General features: G+C 39.3%; 1 protein-coding gene across 1 annotated transcript in view; it reads right to left on the reverse strand.

The window, feature by feature from the left end:
* LOC104952470 (protein kinase C alpha type) overlaps window positions 1-22,890 on the reverse strand; it is a 99,028-nt gene that overhangs the window by 19,760 nt on the left and 56,378 nt on the right. Inside the window, exons 5-13 of the mRNA XM_010779290.1 lie at window positions 21,736-21,892; window positions 21,395-21,529; window positions 20,541-20,634; window positions 14,730-14,873; window positions 13,678-13,851; window positions 10,407-10,498; window positions 10,096-10,158; window positions 9,672-9,810; window positions 111-191 (exon numbers count right to left, since the gene is read on the reverse strand). Of these exons, the coding sequence (XP_010777592.1) occupies window positions 111-191; window positions 9,672-9,810; window positions 10,096-10,158; window positions 10,407-10,498; window positions 13,678-13,851; window positions 14,730-14,873; window positions 20,541-20,634; window positions 21,395-21,529; window positions 21,736-21,892 (1,079 nt within the window). The remainder of the gene's footprint in view (window positions 1-110; window positions 192-9,671; window positions 9,811-10,095; window positions 10,159-10,406; window positions 10,499-13,677; window positions 13,852-14,729; window positions 14,874-20,540; window positions 20,635-21,394; window positions 21,530-21,735; window positions 21,893-22,890) is intronic.

A 22,890-nucleotide genomic window follows, 5' to 3' on the forward strand; every position in this document is an offset into this window, starting at 1 on the left:
TTTAATGACATAAAAAGTACCATTTGGAGTGTGTGTGTGTGTGTGTGTGTGTATGTGTATGTGTGTGTGTGTGTGTGTGTGTGTGTGTGTGTGTGTGTGGTGGCCCTCACCTGTCCTGCCAGCATTTCGTAGAGCAGGACTCCATAAGCCCACCAGTCTACAGAGCGTCCATATGGCTGATATGCAATGATCTGTGGAAGAAGGAAGTGAACAAATTCAGAATAACTCGAAAAGCTTTAGTCAATCATGTCAAAAATACTTTAATCCTTCTTTGGTTACACTAATCTAGCTTAGAGGTAGAGAGTAGAAAAATGTGCTGCCTTGATGCATATTTAAAATGTACAGAACATGACCTGTCCTCCATATTTTCTTTCTTCATACCGAATCTGAGTGTGACAGCCAGGCTGCAGACTGTGAGTCGTTTGTTATCCAACAATGTAATTTAAATTTGAAAGATGCTTTACTCTACACAGGAAGATTCAAAAGTGCCTTAAAATGCTGAAGACACATTCGTATAAAGTTTGAAAACAGACCTGAAAATCCTGTTTCATTATAAACTCAGTTCACAGCTCTTCATACAGGGATTGGACCCACACAGAAAATAAGTATAAAACAAGGTTTTGCAAATAATGCTGGATGAGACCTGAATTGCATTAATTTTAAAATCACCTGCAACAAGAATTTGTCACTGCATTATCATTTCATAGAATATGACAACATTTTTGAAATGATGATGATGATGATCATGATGAAGCTTAAAAAAAACATAGTTCACACTTGTTTGCACAAAAAAAAAGCTCAACGGTTTAACAATCACATTTGTTTTGTTGTGAAGTCGTCTTGTCCACATATTGTAAATACTGTAAACACTTGACCTGGTGATTTTTACTTCATCACTTCATTTTGTTTGAGTGATCAAGAACATGGAAAAGGTTTGAATTTGAAATCCTGCCTCCTACAAAACTATGTTCCCATACATATAAATTGTAATCTCAGTTTTAATTTGATGTAAATGTTTTTGTAACACACCAGCATAATAATCTAATCTGGATATCCTATTAAACAGGCCTCTCAACTGTGACATTTTCTCTGGTGACAAAAGGATTTCCTGAGGGTCCCTCTGACATTGTTCAAAGTTAATGCTTTCACCCGCTTTGATCCCTATTCCCACAACTCTGAAAACACAAACACACTGTATTAACACCTCACACCCAACCATCTCATGAGACTCTTATGCCATTTAACTACAGCTGCTGCAGCTTCGTACATTCAGGGTTACACACAGCACATATTTTAAAACCACACATTTATGTGCATCCATAAACACATGCAGTAAGAGATGTTAAGGTCAATGTGGTGACCCACAGACAACGATTTTAGGTGTGTTACAGCACTAGTGTCATATATGCTCTCTGGCTTTTGTAGAAACATCTGATCTCTGCTGAACACACGCTACCCTGGGACACTCCTCCAGCATAGAAGCACACACACGTGCACAATTATTAACAACACACTCTACATGAATCAACAAAGATTCACATGCAGACATGAAGCTAACACATATGTGCAAAAGTGTGTGGAAGCAGATCCGTCCTGTATCTCTTTAACCTTTGCTGCTAAGCACCTGACCTCTGCCTTGCCCCATGGGATACACAAAAACACACACACCGGTGGACAAACACACCTCCAACTATGCCCTCGCTCACTGCCATGACACTGTCCTTAGTTTCAGTGGGAGTCAGCTGGACACGGTTTGCATTCACGTGTTTAGCCTCATACATAAAAGCATGCATGAACACAAACTTGCATTCAAATACACCAATATGTCTTTGAATGTCACTTTAACTGTGAGCGTTACAGAATAGAAGCAGAAAGAATGCATACAGTATAGCATAGATTACCGTTAACATTGAAAGATAGGCCATGCCCTACATCGCAAAAAATAGTTGTGAAAAATGAAAAACTGTTTGTTTATCCGCCAACGTAATTCATATCCACTCCGATAATGGATCCTTCCCCCAAGTTTAAAACAAACATTTGGCTTGTATTTTCTTTCATACTGTAATCCTGCTGATAAAGAGTCAAACAAACCAAATATTTGACCCCCTTGGCGGAGTTAATAATACTGAAACGGTCCTGTAAAATTATATTAATTTACGTTGAATTCAATTAAAACTAAGTCCGTGGAAAAGTGCATCTTAATGTCTATCATGTAACAATGTTTTCTCTTTGTTAAACACTAACAATTCAGGTCTTCATTTTGGTAAACAAACCTAACACATCTAATATGGACTGTAATATAAATGAAGGTATTTCTGATGTTTCTTTTAAAGATAGTAACGGATCACTACACACACATATATATATATATATATATATATATATAGGGCCGTTATTATTAATGTCCTTCAAGGCCTTTTATCAAAACACCTATGTCCTTAACCCTGGCTAGCTGACATGTTTCATGAACTTCAGATGGTCAACTTCACGTAAACATACAGAGCTTACATCACTTTTCACACGGCCACCTAACTCAAAAGCCCCAGAGGTGTGGCAGCCCTACAGTCCACAGAGATGAGGGTTGTTTTACTAGTTCTGCTTGGCTACCGCCTGTCTGAGGCAAACATCCTGGGACAGAGGTTCACTGCTATCACAAACACTCGGGATGAGACCGCTGAAGCAGATATCTTCACTTTGCTCAGTGAGATGAATGCTGCGTTGGAGGAACAGAGAAGTGAGCTGCCACACCAGAGAGAAAGTGGTGCAGCTGCAAGAAGTACAGGGTATGTGTCGGAGGTGGGAGCATTGATGGACAAATAGTATTATAATCACTGCCAGGCCTACTGTATGGGGAGATCATGTGTTTGGTTGTGCGCCTGCCTGTTTGTCTGTCTGCAGATAACCTTGCATAGTACTGGACTTATCAGCGTAATATCTGTTGTGCTCATTTATGGCTTCGAAATATTACAGAATCACTCATTATACTGTAATACAAAATGTGTGTAATGTACTGTATAGAATGGACAATCGGTGACAGGCATTACACATGCTTGAAAATAAGAGCACAATTACATTATGCGCTTGATGATATCAACATGTTTGTGTTTACAGTTTCAAAACAACTATTCAATTCAATCAAAGCTGTTGTATGTTGTTGACATTTAAATGTTTTTTTGGAAGGTTACAATCACTACCTATTGCATTCTTTCAATTCTATGAACAAAGACCACGAGAGCAGGCTGAGAGTCAGTGAGATGCAGCGAGAGGAGCAGAGGAAGCAGGTGCAGGAAGTTGTGCGGCAGTACATAGGTAAGGTAACCTTATCCACAAATTCAAAATGAATTCCGTATTTAAATATTTATAACAAAAATAGGGGCACTTTATAGAATGAAGAAGCAGGTTGATATTTTGCTTTTTTGAAATATAAAGAATAACGTTGACTCCTGCATTCTCTATATGTATATTAGACTAGGAATTGCTTGATATGTTCTCTCTGATCATTTGTATTCCATCCTCACTGAGCAGTAATGGAGGCCAGACTGGAGGCCAGTGACTTGGAGGGCCAAAGCAAACAAGTGAGAGAACTGCAGAAAGAAAGTGAAGGTATACAACAAACAAATACATTATTTATGACCGGCAAAGTAGATTTCCTCATCTCAGCTCATTCTATCCTACCCAAAGATTTATGGTCGGCTAAATAGTTGAAGTCATTCAATATTTAGCTCCTCATTTTGATCAAATAGAGTTGAATGGCAGACTGACAGCACTCGGAAATGAGCTTGAAGACACAGATGCCGGAGTGGAGGCTCTGCAGGCTGCTGATCGAGGTACATTAACTACATTATATATTGATTTACAGATGGATTGACTATGTTTTATTTTTTTCCAGAAAATAATGTGAGACGTCTTTTTCAGGTAACTATTTTGTGCAACTACATTTTTGTCTTTCAGATGTAGAAGGCAGACTGAACACTGCTGATGTCCAGGCAGAGACAAAAAGAACCTCAGTGGAACATTTACAAAAGTATCACAAAGACTCACAATTCACATCCAATATGTGAATTGTGAGTTTGCAAAGATGTTTATGCAAATTATCTTAAATAATGAATGTTCCTTCTACTGTAACATTAAAGATTATCTCCGCTGAATCTAAAAAAAGGAAAGTAAATTCAGTGAGAGTTGTATCATGAACTCAAAAAAGGTCATCACACTTAGAATCAACAAATTATGTTTAGAGAGACAGTAAGGCATTATATCTATAATGCTTTTCTTGATCCTGACGAAACATGAAAGTTATGCTATACTGCTATACATATAGCTTCTCTATTCCACGAGCTCCATCAGTGAATTTGCACAAGCTACTACTTATACACATCACAATCACATGAAACAGAATAAGAATGAGACAATAAGCCATAGTGACAGCCCAATGTTAAACTGACATTCTTCGATTGCATTTGGCTAGGAGGCAGGAAGATGGAGACTGGAAAAGCCCCCTTCCTTTATCTAGCCATGATGTTGTTAATTTGCTCCCGGGTCATAGACTCCATGGTGAGGGGAAGCCTCTGGATGAAGTCCCTCAGCCTTAGTGGGAAACACATATATGTTGGGTCTCTACTCTCACCTCTAAACAAAAAAATAAAAGCTATCCTATTTATTTATTGTGGAGAATCAGATTGTTTAATACTCTAAAACCTAATGTGGCATATTTGTTACGCTATGCCTCTAAGAAAGGGTTAAACATTGCAAACACCTCAGGTCAATGTAGCAAGCAGACCTGTAGCCTCATATTGGTTTGTGTCATGGGAATGAAAACAGAGAGGAAGAGAGTCAGAAGTAGAGAAAGAAATGGAAGAAAGTACCAGAGGAAGAAGCATACGGCATTAACATTTTTAAAGACGCTTTCCATTTCATAAATTACCGAAATATAATGCAATACTACTCAAATGAATGACATTCCCATCAGCCTCAGCTGTTAAGTGCTAATTGCTTCCGCTTTAAGCTACGATTGAGAGGGACATTGAAACATTACCTGCTAAACATCTTTGACATGGGATTGAAGCAAAAGAAAATGTCAAAGAAAGGACGATTAAAGTTCAGCAGAAAGCTACTGTTTAGATCCTTTGCAGGCCGTCGTGCACAGGGCTGAGCTAATGTGACTTCCATGTGATTTGCTGCCATTGCCACCCGTTGCTTGTGTGTCACGACACCAGCGGCATTTAAGGTTTCAGGCATTGTGACCTTCGTGCTCTGAACCACTGTGTTGAGTCTAGATTGTTAGCATTCTATTTATATATTATGTACAAATATGTTAATTTGTTTTTTCTGTTTGCATGAGGCTGATAAATATATAAAGGGCTCTCTCCTGCCAGGATGATAGTGATGGAAAGGGTCCTGACATTCCCTGTTCTCATCCTGTTGTATTTGTATTTTATTGTATGAAAGCCTCTGGCAAGAAGAGCTTCTATGATTTACTGCAGTAGATCTGTGTGTGTGTTTAGTGTGTATAGCATAACAATTCATATATTCTGATTAATCATTTCTATTTATAGAAATCCATGTATTTGTTCTTTAATATCTAGCTGAGTCAAAACATATTTAACGTGCTTTCCTGAGTATCTGTGTGCATGTGTGCCTGAGATTGAACAGTTTGTGAACGTGTGATTTTGTGCGTGTACATGGGCATCGCTGCAGACATATCTCTCACATTAGGCCTAATGCTACATGACAGTTGTGGATCAGACTGCTAGCTATTCAAGTGCACTTGCCACACACACACACACACACACACACACACACACACACACACACACACACACACACACACACACACACACACACACACACACACACACACACACACACACAGCGTGATTATCAGCCTCCTTGTTCTCATCAGATCCCTGTGAGGAGTGTGTGTGCTGTGGAGCAGATACAGTGGGCAGCAGGCCACGCTTTAATAAGCTGTTTTTGTCACCACCAGTGCATGTGCCTGTTGTGGTTGCTTTCATTTCTTCATTCAATAATATAATGTATTTTTTCCCTGCACTTCATAACAAACATTTCTAAATACTGATTTCTGTTGTTAAAAAAAAATACTTCACTTAGGTTTACTTAATGTAGAATAATATTTGTATTCAAAACCCAACATGACACCATATTAATGATAATCAGACTGCAGTTTATAGACATTCTGCTGCATTTCTTCTAAAAAAAAACGAGCACCTATTTTTATAATTTAACACCTCAACTGAACAACATCAGCATATGATATATTATAGCTGACACTTTAAAATATTTATCTGAATGCGTCATAAATCTATTTTCAGTTGCATAATGTGATGAGCTAAGGATGTTACTCAAAAGACTAAAGGGGATAATGTATTGTGGTGGCATGCACATGATGTATACACAAATGTCAGCAGCGAAAAAAAATTGTTTTGTAGTCCTGAGCCAAAAAGGGTTTATGAGGAAAGGAAACCATACAACCAAAGGATGTGAAGAATATTAAAGGTAATATCTCTAATAACTGGATATTTTAATAATCCGTCAAACAAGTGAACTTTTTGTAAAGCTGCCAACTTGTTTGCAGGAAGCTCGCATGTGGTGCTCGCATGCTGGTTCTCTGCATTTCTATCTCATTTGCAGTTTCCTTCACACTTTCACTTTTCCCCCTCCTTCTCCCCCGACCTTTTAACACATCCGAGTCCTTTTTCTAATCACAGCTGAAGTGATTTAGCTGATCTGGAAATCCTGGTTTGAGGAAGTTAAAATCGGAGCTGCTATTGCAAGTACAAGTTCCCTAACAAGAACTCTGTTGTGACTAATGGTTTGCTTTTTCTAACCCTCAAACTTTTCAGGATCAGCCACAATCATTATTCAATTAATCGTGCCCGTCAAAGACGCCTCAAGCTGAACCATATCAATTATAAATTATACATAGATTGGTATAGCATTCAAAGTTATGCGCCTGTGCTGAACTTGAACTATTTTTCAAAATGAATAACATCCTTTCATTAAAGTAAATGAACATATTTAGAGAGAATATTAATATCCCAAACAAAAGACTCCATATTAATGCTGGTTGTATAACATTACATTGAGTTTTCAGACTTTGTCCTTCCTCCTTAAAGTTTTTGAAGCTGAACTGGAACTTCTCATCTGTTTCTCCTCCTGCATTTTAACACATCAACACTTTGAGCAGCAACACCAACCATGCTACATTATAATAAGCTCCAAAAAGTGGCTGTTCCTTAATGACTTCAGTTGTACATTATCACCTTGACACTACAAACACCATTTTTCCAGCCCAAAAAGAGCAAGCGAGCAGCGAAGTTGACACCGATGCCTTCTCATGCCACACTGCAGAAGGGATGAACCAGGGCGAAGAGGGAAATGGCCCGAGTCAGACTGCTGAACATCTTTAGATGCTGCACAGTGCCGGCATTAGGCCACGCTTTCTCATTTCAACCCTAACCCTGCTTCCTTTGCTTGTCTTCTTCAGTTTCTGACATCTCCTGTCCCCTTCTGCTCTTTCCCTCAGTTTAATACCTTATGTCCTTTGTGATCTTTTTCTGTCCTCCCCCCCTTCTTTGCTATCTCTTCTTCTCTGTGTCAAAGTCATTGAGGTGTAAACTCACATTAGAGAAAGCATTTCTCCCTGACTGGAACTTCCAATGACTGGCTATGTAGGTCAGAGCAATCTGTGTTTCAGCACCTGTGTTTGTGTGCGCGTGTGCGTGTGTGTGTGTGTGTGTGTGTGTGTGTGTGTGTGTCTAGAGAAATGAGCGTGTGGGCAGGTGTGTGTGAAAAAAGTATGAAACTATATTTGTTTTATTCCACAGCTATTCCAGGCATACTAAGAAAAAAACACAATTATGTATTGTGTACGAGGTGGCCACTGATCAGCGGTGGCTGGGGGCGTAAAAGTTATTATAAAATGTTCATCTTACTGTAAGCTTTAAGTGAAGTCAAAAAAGTTCCCTATTTATTCGTTTTGTTTCACTACTTAAAGGGGGCTCTGCTGCAGCACCTCTTTTCACCCTCTGTCTTAAACCAGAGCCCAGTTTGCTCTGATTGGCTAGCTTGCCGGTGGAAGTAAACAAATGAGTCCAATCGAGGCGTTTCTGGCAGGGGGGGTGTGTGTGTGGGAGAGAAACTCCCTCTGGAGGGAACTTTGGGATTTTAGCCTTTGCAGACCATTTACTTGCACAAAAACCTATATAACACACTACAGGAAAGGGAGGACCCCCAAAAGCATAATAGGGCCTCTTTAAAGCAATAACAACTTAACATAACTTATGATCACATTAAGCATAATAACAGTGATTGTATGCATGTCAGTGAGTGACCACTAATTATTTCTTATTATTTAATTATTACTATGGTACTATTATTAAGGTCATTTTAAAATGTTTTCTTATGTGATATGGTCTGTGTGGAAAGTAACAAAGTCAACTTACAAAGTACTGTACATAAGTACCATTTTGAGTTACTTGTACCTGAGTGTTTTCATTCAATGTTACTTTATGATTCAATAAAATGTATAGGTACATGGGACTTTTTGTGACTTTATCAATATTTTCAGAGATGGACCAAGGGCAATGAAACAACTCTGCAAATAAGTGTTCATTATTTATATGAAAACTGAACTGGTCCTTCTGTACAGAGATATTGAGGAGCACTTTATCTCAATTATCTCTGAAAAAGTCACCACTGAAGAAATGGTCAAACTCCCATTTTGAGGGTTTTTGAGTGTGTACTAGTGTGTCTAGATGATTAATATGTATTTAAGAGGGTTTCACTATACATATGCAGAAATATAGGTACATGTGATTCTGTCATGCATGTGACATCACGTGCGCGCGCGTGTGCGTGTGTGTGTGTGTGTGTGTGTTTGGGACATTAAATGTGTGCATCGGCTCACATTGCTATGGAAACAGTAGCCGCTCCCTGCTGTGTCATCCCTGACTGGCACATTAGTGTCAGTCTGACTCTGAGTGGTCACAGCATGTCCACCCTGCGTCTACTGGACAAAATGAACCTCCCGGTCTGTCTGAGGGATTCTTTTATAGAGAGAATCAATAACCCAACCCACCATTTGATAGAAGCAACTAACTGATAATGGAAAGATAACCATTACCGGATTGAATCATGGACACATAGCACATCCCATGATTTACAGGCAGCACTTTTGTTTAGCATCTAATTGGCTGGGGCACTTCCACTCTTAGAGATGTTTACCTTTATGATTGTTAAACCAATAATAACAATGCAGAAAGTAAACATTTGTGAATAGATCACAAATGATCTTGTCAAGGGGATTTTGCCTTGAATTCAATGATCAAGTCCAAAACTGATCAAAGCAACATTCTAATAAAAGGATGAAACTTGCAGCAGGGAAAACCTATTGAAACACACAAAGAGCCCAACATGTATGTTTGGGTTACATTTGGACTTGCCAGCGGACACACTGAGCGTCTGTCAGACTGGGAAGCTTAAGTCATGAGAGAGTGCTTGCGCGTGTGTGTTTTTGTGTAGCTGTCCTGAGGCAGTAACCTTAATCTCAAGCACAAGGATGACACAAGCTCAGGCGGACAGTGACAGAGACGAGTTCACGGATCAAAACGTGCACACGCAGCTCGCACAAATCTCTCAGTGTTCAGCCTTACCTCTGGAGCAATGTAGTCTGGAGTCCCGCAGAAGGTGCGTGTGGTCACTCCTTCTGACATGTTCTCTTTACACATGCCAAAGTCAGCAATTTTAATGTGTCCCTCAGAGTCCAGCATCACATTGTCCAACTTCAGATCTCTGAGGAAAGATACAGACATTCAAAATAACATTAGGTAATGACGACTTGTTACAGTAGGTTTCTTACACTGACTGAGGATTTCTAACTTTTATTCAGCAAAAACAAATCTTGATTGCTTCTGCTGGGTGGTTACAAAAAACATATGCAAGAGCTTTCACTTTTATGGTAGTGTGTTAGTGAAACAAATATTAATTATCGCATAGCATTTCTGTTTTTAACTTCAGGTTTGGCCACTGATTAAAGAACAGCAAGCAATATGTAAACTACCGGTAGTTAATGCTCACCTGTAGATGACTCCTTTAAGATGCAGGAAGAAGAGACCAGCAGCAATCTCAGCTGCATAGAACCTGAAGTAACAAACACACATTTACAGACTTAAAACACAAGGCAACTTTAAATTCAGATCGCTTACAGCTCCGATGTTCCAGTATTCAAGAATTAATTACATGAGATAAATGACAAGATTGCCATATAATGTCAAAGCTAGTGCTTCACAGAAAACTCAAATAACACTTATCTTAAACTGCAATTAACATTGAATGCCAATTTGATAGTAGACAATGATTCATTATAAAGTAAAATTGAAATGTCTTACACTGCCTGAGGTTCCTTGAACTTGCCCACTTGTTGGATATGGTACATGAGGTCTCCTCCGGTCACATACTCCATGACAAAGTACAGACGGTCCTGTGGTTATCAAAATAGAGGGCAGCGGAGAGGGTTTAGGGAGAGAAAAATGTGCAACATTATTATTTTGCCACAAAAGAAAAACCACAACATTAAAGTAAACAGCTTTTCTAGATTTCTATTTCACTGACAGTGCTGCAGTCAGTTACAGCTTCCCCTAATATTGCTCTCTGAGTCATTCCATAGTAGCCGCTACACTTTCCATAACAAGGTGACCTAAAAAGCCCACAACAAAGCATCTGTCAGAAGATATCCTATGTGTCTGATAGTGCCGGCCCTTTATCCCCAATGACAATTTGCCCTGACCCTGGTCTAGCTGTGTTTGACAGGCCCTCACCAGGGCTCTCGACTAACTTTTTTCACCATCCTCCCGGAACCGCCCCGAAATACAATCTAAGCCGTCCCGAAATTAATGTGGACCGTCCCGAATTTAAAATATTAGTTTTTCTACTACGTACTTATCATTAGTTAAAATCATTCAAAGTGACCTTTAACATAAATAAAACATCATACAAATCATTAGATGATAATTCATCAACCTTTTTATTTGAGTAAATCAGTCAATCACATGAACAAAGGCCAAATATATTTAAACAAACACACAAACGAGAAAATTACTCTAATATTGAATCAAATCAAGTCCCATCCAATTAACAAAAAAATCCAACACTCTGTCCTGAAGACAGAACCCAGAGTAACCACTAACCAGGATGACAGTCTGTAACACAGTCAGGAGACCTTTACAAACTGCCCCGCCCCCTCGCACACAGACGGGAGAGAGAGATCTCGTCTGGATTGGAAAGCTCGAAAATACATCATAGACGCATGTTGTAGTCTTATTGCATATTAGAAACGGAGTTGGATAAACTAAAACTGCGATATAATGTTTATGTAGCAATACTACATATGACATATATTTTTTAAATGTCTCCAGTACCGATAAAAAGTCAGATAACGTCGGAGCTTAACGTTACCACTGTCTTTAATAATTCCGGCCCGGGCGGAGCCCGTTTAATACCCGGGCTCGGTACCCATCCATACATGGGGAGAGGCGCAGCATATTGCTAAGGACTAAATACGATGGAGGGTTCTCATCTCAGCCTTATTACCCATAGGGGATGAAGTGGAGTAAGTAAATAAAGAGGCCGGCGCTCCAGGGTCTGGTTCTGCTGTGCGTTTTTGTGATGTAACGGTAAAACATTTCATTATTCCTCCACGGGATACCATTGTCATTTTACATCACTCAACCCGCGAAATACACACACTCAGTACATAGCCTACTGTAGATAGACCCGCGAATTTGCGGGCCAGGAATTCGCGGGCACAGCCACGCCGCACAGCCATGGGCACAGCTTACGTATGTGTGTGTGTGTGTGTGTGTGTGTGTGTGTGTGTGTGTGTGTGTGTGTGTGTGTGTGTGTGTGTCTGTGTGTGTGAGTGTGTGTGTGTGTTTCGCGGGTTGCTAAATGTTTTGTGTGTTTATGTTGACAAGGAGGTTTAATAACTGTGTGCTACACACAACGTGCAGTCGATTTCATTTTCATCGCCGTTTGTAGTAGAGTTAGCAGGGTATTTTTATTTTAACTCTCGTCCCAAATTCGTCCCAAAATTATTTTTTATCCTCCCTGACACTATTTTTTCAGCCCCGGGACGACGGGACGTCCTTAAGCTCGAGCCCTGGCCCTCACTAGGAAAACACAAGCCAAGTGTAAGGTACCAAGCTGACCTCCCCATCAGGTTTAACAAAGGAGAATCTGTCCTTGGACTTGTAAGAGCTTTGATGCTCGCAGCACTAAGATGATAGTGTTTCAAACGAACTGCACATTGCATCTTATCTATCTTCAGGGTTCTTACACCTTTTCCAAAGTCAAATTCAAGCACTTTTCAAGCATTTTCAAGGATTTCCAGCACCCGTACGAACCCTGTATCTTATTCTTCAACTTTTTGAATCGTTTTTTTCTCGTAGATGTTGTGCTGATTAATTTGATAGTGGCTCTCTAAAGTAGCTTGGGCTGAAAGTCATTCTAATAGATGCTAAACACTTGCGCTCCTAGCAAAGAGTTGCAAAATATAAATGATGACTGGGAATTCTTAAATATCTTCTCTTTGAAGTGTTAAATAATGAAGTTATTCTGAATTTACTCACTTTATGTTCCTCTGATGTGCTGTGGTATCATTAAGAGATACATTATGTTGGTGTTCCATGTGCTGCTTTCATCTATCATTATCTTTTGCTGCTTACAGTCTTCACTCACAGTATCTTAACAAAGCAGTGCCAGCAAGGATTCTAAAAAGGGTCTGCAAAGAAATTGTGGAAATTCTTGAGAGGTTGTGAAAGTGAGCGAGTGAGATACTCTTCATGTTTCTGTATGTGCGAGATTGAACTGTGAACTGTGCGAGTATGTTTGTGTGTGTGTGCATGAATATCCTATGAGTGATGCCAAGCTGTCTCTCCTTCTATTTCCTCTGTCAGCCTGCTGGTGCTACAGCTCTAATCAGCTGCTATAGTTCATCTCGGCCTTTCTGAGCAGCTAATTGACGTTCCTTTTGCATCCTGTGCAAACCAATGGCTGGACTGGCGTTTTAACTCTAAAGGACGGCTAACTGGTGACATTTGAAAGGGTCATTACACATCAAAATGCCACATTTTACGTTCATGTCATAACTGGACCACGCCTGATTTTAGACTGTTATACTAAGCCAGTTTGCTACATTTCTATTACTGGCATTGTTATATAATAGGTCTTGAAGCAGAGCTAAAATATATATATCTATGATCTAACAGACATACATGGGGGATAGAGTAGGGGATTTTTTGCACGTTCGTGTTTTAAATTACCCAAATTACGATGCGAAGCACAAAGAAAAAGCAGAACTACTTTATGCATTGTATGCCTGTTTGTACGCATGTGGGTGCACTAGTATGCAGACGTAGATGCACGTACATACACATGCTTTTGTGTACACACGCACAAACCTGAGCCTCCTTATTGGGGTTTGTTCGTTTCCCCGTCTCAATTATTTATTTATTTGCTTAGATCGTACTTGTCATACACGTCCTCTGCTGCTCTCTACAACACTTTATGACTAAGCTGTTTAGCTCAAAGCCCCTTCATGAATTAATCTGACCTGACCTGACCTACAGTGTCCTGATTCGTGTCCAGGAGCATTTTACCTACCACAGTCTGGAAGCACGAGTGGAGGTGGGTGAGGAAGGGTGGCTTGTCCTGCTGGGCCAGGACTCTCTTCTCCACCATGGTACATTCAACGTCATCATCCTGAATCACCACGTCCTTCTTCAGGATCTTTATTGCGAACAGCTCTTCAGTGCCCTTCATTTCTGCCAGCATGACCTTTATAGTGACAGACACAGAGGGAAAGAAGGGAGGTAGGTTGTAAAAGTTATCATTTTTGTTTACAGCGTTGTATTTTGTTCCTATCATGCTATTTCTGGGCATATATTATGTGTCTCAGATATATACAAATATATAAAAAACATGTCTATGATGTGTTTTTCGCAAAATGCCAAATAGATCATGCATTTTAGACATCCCTCATATCCCTCTATTTCAGCCCTGTTAGAGAATGGCTGATTCTGGGTTCTTAGCTTGAAAAAAAAAAAAAAAGAGGAGGGGGAGCTTGAGCCTGCTCAGAATTCTACGAGATACAACTAAATGCTGCCGTGATTAAACGCCATCATGTTCCAAATCACATCAAGGATTATTTCTGAAACAGTATGGAGCTCAAATGCTTTGTCTCTTGCGGGTTTACCACAAGGTGAGTTCTTTTTTTTCCCTCCTGCTTTCTTACACTTTCTCCAGTACAGTGTTAGCTCTGAGTGTTAGCGATGCTTGCTAATGTAAACAAAGACCACATTACATCCAAAACACGAAGCGCGTTGTTTCTGATAGGGCAGTGGGTGTAAAGTCATCCCACATTTCCGTTATTACGTCATGTTATGTTGTGTTCCCCTAGACCGGGGCGTAACACATATCTGATGCAAATCTGGATCAGCTCCGTTGTACCCCCATTTTTTTTTGATTTGGGTACGGAGGAAAAGAGAGGAGTTTTGTTTTCTGACACTTTGTGAATTCCCTGACACACCGGGGACACATATATATGTATAAAGGACATTAAAAAGTGCATTTTGATTTTGATGATAGGAGACCTTTAAGATCTCGTGCTGTCTTTTACTTGTAAAACAAATGTATTGTGATCACAGCTGCCTCACCTTGCCGAAGCTCCCTTTCCCGAGCACAGCCAGGAAGGAGAAGTCGCTAAGTTTGACCTGGTTCATGCTGGTGAAAGGTTGTGGGCTGGAGCGGCCGTCGTCCGTCTGGCTGATCATCTTCTTACCTGGGCCTAGCTTGGCTTTCTGCACTCGGGGAACAAAAGGGTTGATTGTTAGAGATCCGCCATTTGAAATCTTCTTGAGAAACAGACACCAAATGAAACTTGGCTATGTTGTTGGGACAAGATTATTGTCCTGAATTCCTTAAATGTAGATCTTGTTTTAGGTTATTATTATATAAACAAAATGTAATAAAGTTATAAGGAACCAATGGTAAACTTACACAAAGTGTATTAGTGTTGGTTTCCTCTCAACACAACATGTGAGATCAAGATCAACACATCAACTTTTCTCTGTTTGTTTTACAAATGTGTACCACTACAGCCATTATCATAAACATTATTTACTATGTTTTAATTTCATCCCCTCCACAGTCACACTGCTTAGTTGCTCACTCACATCGCCGATACACAGATGATGAGCAGAATTCAAAATCAATGAGTGAATGTGAAATGAGACTGTGGTGCCATTGTGGCAGGAATTTACTGAATGTACTGTGGAAAAGGAGAGTATATACACATTATTTATTTTATCTTGTCATATTATTATTTACTAATAAATTGCTGAAGCTGTGAAACATCTCGTTTTTAAAAAAAAATTAAAATCGTAGTACTGGCTGTTTTCTGATTGCTTAAAGGAGGCAACCTGAGAATAGTGACACACTATTACAGTAAAAAAATACCATCTTTTGTGGAGAGAAGGTACCAACGGACATATCTATGAGACATCCTTGAAACATTAATGCTTTTATATTCGAAAGGGAATTTATATCTTGTGATTGCATATCACTTTGAATGATATAATATCTTTAAATGATATAACTTTACATCTGAACTGGTCTGCTTCTACACATCTGACTATGTAGGATAGAAAAAGTCTCAAAAAAAGTATTAAAATGTGTTCAAGCCTTCCTCCTGAACTGAGGGCTTATTTACCAGGACAGTGACCTGGCTGCTAGAGTAATGGCAAAGAGGACATTGTGGCATTTGCTACAGTATGTGCATGCAAATCCTGTCCAGTCAAGATTCTCTCATGTTCAACCTGCATTGGCAAAAATAGTGTCTTCTATGCACTTCCTTCATGCCAAAGTCATGCGTAATCTCCCACCATAGCAAGATGCTCCAAAGAACAAAACCACAGTTCAGTCTAAATGCTAAACCACAATCAAGTACTAATTGTTCTACTCTTTGGAACACTACTACCTGTCTGCACAGGAACACAACCGAGATTGGCAGGTCCATTATTCACACCATGCTGATCCTCTACACCAATCTACACGCACATGCTATTGATCTGCTGTAGCAAGGACCATTTGGTATTATATTTCTAAATGTCCTTCCTCACTATAGAAGATCCTTCCCCAAATCTGTGCAGGTAAATAGGAAGCCTTCACTACATAGTGAAAAAACATGTGCACACATAATCCCACATTCATCACATTTCATCTTCAGGAATCAGTTGAAGGAATACTTGAAAACCTGAAGATGATTTGATGTTTTCTTGTACCCTCAGTTCATTGAGACTTCTCTCTGTTTGTTGATACAATTGTTATCAGCGTATGTATTCATGAAAGACAAAGCTTTCTTTAAAAAAGATATTCTGAATAAAAATAAATTTTACTCGAGACAACCGATGCTGAGCAGCTTTAGTTTGGTTAATGGCATCCACCTTTGTCTGATCTTAAGCAGGGAGTGCAGCACAGAAAGGCAAAGTTGAGCAGACCACACCAGATCACAGCACACCTGGAAGCTTTAGCCAATGAAAAGAGCCTGACCGAGCCGAGCGAGCAGCAGCCTTACTTCCTCCCTCTCAGAATCACCTGATCAGAGTCTTCCACAACTGCTTGATCCTGAAACCAAAATGGCCGACTCACTTAGTACACTGGAGAATAATGTAAGCCAAAAGGGCTGACTCATCCAAGACACTTACAAACGCAGGACATTGAGGGCTGATTCAAAGAGTGTTTATGAATATAAGACAATGTAATGAAGATTCAGTAATAAGGTTGTATTTAAACTAGGGGTGCACCGCATTATTTAGTATCTATGGATTGGGTACGGGCAGTTTTTAATTCAAACAGTTAGTGCTTCTGCTTCAATTGTCATGTTCACACCTTACATACAAATTATTCAAAATCTATTCCAGGAGAGAAAAATCTGAATCTATCAATCTTTAACAAAGAAATAATAATCTCTAACACTAAGCGATAGGTTTATAGAAAACCATGTGAATGATGTCATTAATTAGGTGAAGCATTCAAATCCTGCCTGTATTCCACCAAGAAAGTGGTTTGAAGAGGAGAAAGGAAAAACTTAATTAACAAATGAGTGAACATCAGGACAATTTTAGGGTGGTGTCAAATCACAATCCTCTAGTATGAAGAAGAAGCAAGGTGATGATTTGTGAGTGGGAAAAAAAGGAAACAAAAATGTGTTACCTTGACAACACACACATACGAAACAGTTGCTCATTATTCTGACTACAGTATAGCATTCTACTTTAGTTAAATGCTGACATCTAGTGGTCAACATTGGTTTTGTTTTTATTAATCAAACCAAATATGTTGCCGGTGTGGAATATTTCTCTAGTTAATAATCTCAGAAAATTAGAATGTGAGATGAAAGGTCGAAAATAAGGCAGGTTAGGCTTAAGCAAATCCTAAAATAAGTAAACGTAATACTATCAGCAGGTTATACCTCTAGTAGCAATGGCGTGAGGAAGCACACACACAATGTTGACAGGCAGAGGGAGCCATAGACAAGACATGTACAGCGCACAAAGACACACATGTAAACAAGTGTATAGCCATGAACTGTGAACAGTAGAATGTCAGGATGTACTAACCATTCATATTCACATAGAAAAGAATCAATGTACTCTCATTTGACGCACAAATTCACCTTATCCAAAGTGGATAACCCTAATGATCCGCATAGAGTATACAGCGGGTATATTGAAGAAAAGCTGAAATGTTCAATAACGTACACAAATCAGCTGCGTATGAATATCAATGTTTGCCTGGACAAACATTGATTTATTGGAGCAATAACATTTGCTTTTTTAATATGTGTCCTTATCTTATTTTTCACACCCAGAACAAATGGTTGGTAAAATAGATCTATAGGTTGGAACCACAAACACATGATCAGAAATGAGGATATGTAGTAACATGTCACCACGACAAGACAGACAAGAGAGGAGAAGGCGAGGAGACGAGATCAAAAGAGTTCAGGAAGGAGAAAAATAGACGAAAAGAAATACAACTATTGGATAGGGTTAGAGAGGAGAGGAGAGGAAAAAGGGAAATGAAAAGATTGAAAAGGAAACCAGAGAGGAAATGAGAGGAGAGGAGAAGGCTACCTTTAGTCTAAAGTTATGGCAATCCTGAGAGCATGGGGGCAAGAAGGGGAGAGAGGAAGAGAGAAACTCTTGCATTAAATATGACAACGTGACACAGGATGAAGAAGCACTTGTACAGTATAGGTCTCACCAAGCACACAGGAGGGAGCGGGAGGCTGAGGGGAAAAAAGGAGAGAACCACAGGGGGGTTTATGAAGAGGAACAAGGGGAGAGAACTTCTCGAGGAAATATATTGTCCATAAAAGATTCAATAAAGTCAAGTGACTCCAAACCTTTGGAGACCCGGGGACTGGAAAACGTATTAACAAAATAAATAAAAGCACTGCCTTTATTGAAGTTATACCCAACAGCATGGTGTGCTGGTTATTATTTTCAGGTTAAAAAAAAGGATTTGAGTTCTGTGTGTTATATCTGAGAGAGGCCGTTAAGGACTTTGTATAAAATATACAGTAGATCCTTAGAGAACAAACTACAATAGGGCTGGGAGAGCTGGGAGAACTGTGTTTATTGTGCGTGTTGTCTCTTTTCCCCAAAATAATTATGCTAATCTACGCTAATATTTCACATTAATATATTAAATTACATTACCTGTTACTTATTAGACGCTTTTATCCAAAGCGACTTACATACTCAATACTGTGGGAAATCTCCACAGAAGCAATTTGGGGTGAAGTGTCTTGCCCAGCGACACAACGACATGCTGACTGCAGTGGGGTTTGAACCTGTGCTCCCTTGATCTGAACACCAACGCTCTAACCCACTGTGCCACACGCCTCCGTTATATATATATATATATATCTCATCACAACTATGATTTACTTGCAGACATGTTACTAAGACAACCAAATGCAGAAAAGGCAAGAGGAGGTCATACTGTTCTCCGACCTTATTCACACTCCTATTCTTAATCTATTTGATCTGATCCTCCCTCATCATAACATAATCCTCCCTTCCTGTAAGGAGATATACAATGACATTGTCAATTCATCACTGGCTTCATTTTCATTTTGTGTTAACAAGGTTAAACTAACCTAAATATTGTTACTTAAATATGTCTATTTAAAAAATAAATAATATTCAAATATATCTGGGAATATTAAATAATGTAAACCTTTTCTTTCTTACATGTATTATAATTTATTTATACGAGTCAGTGTGAGGCCCAACTGGACCTTGAATGGACAGCACAGGAAAACACTCTTTACAAATTATATATATACTGTATATATATATATATATATATTCTGAAGATTTGTATTGGTTTCAACATCAACCATGACCTTTCTGAGATCTAGCCTTTACCTTCTTTCTCCTTTTGCCCAGAACTGTCCAATATGTGTGGCAGAAATGTCATGAAAAATTACTTTAATAAAAAGCCTCTTCAAGAGACCTTAGCTCCCGGTGAGAGGCAGACAATCAGAAGAGCACAAAGAGAGCGGCTTCACTCGCAGCAGGGCAGTCACACCGGTGCAGGAAATTGGATGAAGGAAAAGGCAACTGTGTCTCATCAGTGGCCTCCTGCTGAAAAAGGTTCATGTGTGTGTGTGTGTGTGTGCGTGTGTGTGCGTATGTGTGTGTGTTGAGGTGGCATTAAATGTAAGAGTTATGATTTTCTCCCGATTTGCAATGCTGTTCAGGAAAACACTTTTTAATTGATTATTCTAAAGATGTTGGGATGACGATCATAATAATCAGTAATCGTTATTACAATTTAGACTATCATTTGAACTTTATTACTAAATGTAATCTTTTTGACAGCTTGCTATACAATTAATATGAAAAGTTTTTTCATAAAAACAGTCTCACCACAATTTGCCTGAATTAACAACAACAAAACCATATTAAACAGGAATTGCATCAAATGATAGTATTCTTTTTTTATTTGCTCTGTAGTAAGGCCTTTATAAGGCTGTTGATGGGGTGCTTTGATACAACTTCAGGATCAAATCTATCGATGATAACATCTCTTTGATTTGACCATTTAAAATCGATTGCAAATCAAATCCTAGTTTTAGAGTTAAGAACAGCTGGACCAGCCCTTTACACTCATACTCACACATTTGAATTGAATTAAGGAAAGGTATCCAGATGGGATGTGGCCTTAACCACAAAGCCAAATACAGAATCATCATTAACAGCAATGAGTCAGATTTGACACATGTAAAATATCCGCCAGTTATTTCACATGTTTCCCGACCGAAAAGTAGCATTGAGTAGCAAATCATGGACACGCTATAATGTTGTACAGATCCTAGACAAGAAGTCAACAGACAGACACACAGAGACACATCAACAAAGACAGGCTAATGATTATTTCAGCACAATTCTCACCTCAAATTTCTCCCTGAGTTCCTCATTCCCGTCATCCTCCTCTGAGATGGGAACATTATAGTACTCCCCCTCCTCCTGGCACAATAACTTATACCTGGAAGAAAAGATGGAAATAATAAGAATGGAAATATACAGATAAGACATTGGGAGATAATAAAACTATACCTTCCTTTCTTTTACTCTACATTTGTCATCTTCCACTGGTTTGACCTATGGGGTCTGGACATAGTTTATGGGAAACCTGTCTCTTCTCTGTTTCATGGGGTATTTGACACCTCCTTACAATGTATGACACATTGAAGCAGACACATACACACTGTCAAGTAAACTGGTGAAATATGAGAATCTCTTGCTTCTCTGGGACACACTGTTTTTGTGCCTCCTCTCAAACACTACGGAACAAGTTATGCCCACAGCACAGTCCCAAACTAATACTACTGTTTGCTTCAGAGGTTGCATTGTTTTCAGGAACTTGTGATGTAAGCTGCTTTTTACTTTACAAAAAATGGGTTAGGGTTACATTCATAATGGAGCCTTGGAGCCTGTGCTATATTTTTTTTCATGACCAATATGTCTAAAGGTTCATCTTCTTCTAGCACTGCTTATATAGGGAGTACCATTAAAATAACTCATATTGTTTTTGTCAGATTAATTCATTAACTTTTTTTATTTATTGGCTAAGGCACAAAATTAAAACACAAAATAATTGTAAAAAAAGAAAAGTGTATTATTAAAAATCTAGGCTTCAAGTGTCCGATAACATTATTTCACAACAGTGAAGTTTGAGTGACTTTCACTGAACTTGTGTTATTAATAGACTCGGAGCACAACAACAACAAGGAATTGAGCGTTACCAGCCAACGACTGGAGCCTTCATGAGCTCTGACACGCCGAAGGAAAGGGCCCCCATGAAGTCGTTCCTGGTGGTGCGGTCCCAGTCCCACACCTCCACCGACAGCCTGCGGTCCTTATCTGTAGCCTTCAGCTTGCTACACAACACAGAGAGGGAACCCATTATGTTGATGTTTAAAATGTCAAGTATTGTATTGTATTCAAATGATTCAATAATTCCTGTGGGTGACTTTGTAAAGTTTCACTAATGGTAGTCGCTTAACTTACTACTGACATTCACAATACCTGTGATGTCAAAATGTAAAGGGAAGTGTATCCTCTGGCTGGCAGGTGGATTACTCACAAAGTGAAGGTCTCGTTCCATTTGGGGTTCAGGTTGGCGCGGACAGTCTTGGTCTTCTGTTTGGTGGAGTTTTTGGGGTCTGGTATGAGCTTAAGCTTGACATACGGATCAGACGCGCCATTGGGGTCCATTGGAATCAGGTTTATGCCTTCAATCACTGATGAGGAAATAAAGAACAGGGGAAATCCTGAGTTTATCTATAGACACAAATTAAAAACATAGAATATGTACTATGAAATCATTTGTCATAGCACTGTATCTATACAAAACATCACAGGCATATTCAAAACAAAAAGGGGTTTGCATTGCAAGTGCATTTGAGAACAAAAGCTCACTCACACCTACACAGACAAACATATAAAATGAAAGGGTAAAGTGTTGTGTTTCACTTTTATTTTATTCAAAGAATATTAAATGTTTGTTGAACTACAGTATGAAACTTTAAAAAAAAAAAAACTCCACTCTGAGGATCACTGATATATCAGTCTTTAAGTCACACCACTGTCTGCCTTAATAAGGTATTCAGCACACTTCCAAACATACTATCCTGCTAATTACCATACCATAACATAAATACCTGATGGATTAAATTAGCCTCGTTGTAATATTGATTGAACACATTGTTATCATTTATATTCTTTGTGGTTTCTAAATTATAAAATTGTATTTGTCAGGATAATAAAAGAGCTTTCTTTGAAGCAACAGGTGGATATCAATAGAATAAATCACAGATGAAGTAGATCAAACGTCGAGGCACAGCCCGTGGGGATTGATGCAAAACCATTTAGAGACCAAATGCAGAAAGTGTTATGAGAAGAGTGATTCAACATTGCAGGCTGTGACATGCTTAATCAGGCGAGCGCTCTCTTCCTCCTCCTGTATTTAGCTGTTCAGTAAACAAGGGCACACCAGGGACATTAGCACTCCATTAGCCCTGAGCATTGGAGCTCTGCCAGACCTGAGATACCACACACACACACACACACACACACACACACACACACACACACACACACACACACACACACACACACACACACACACACACACACACACACACACACACACACACACACACACACACACACACACACACACACTACGTACGTTCGTTCGTTACGTACGTACGTACGGAAGGACGTAACGTACGTTACG

This window comes from Notothenia coriiceps, unplaced genomic scaffold (genome assembly GCF_000735185.1).
Source record: "Notothenia coriiceps isolate Sejong01 unplaced genomic scaffold, NC01 NC01_scaffold00020078, whole genome shotgun sequence".
NCBI lineage: Eukaryota > Metazoa > Chordata > Actinopteri > Perciformes > Nototheniidae > Notothenia > Notothenia coriiceps.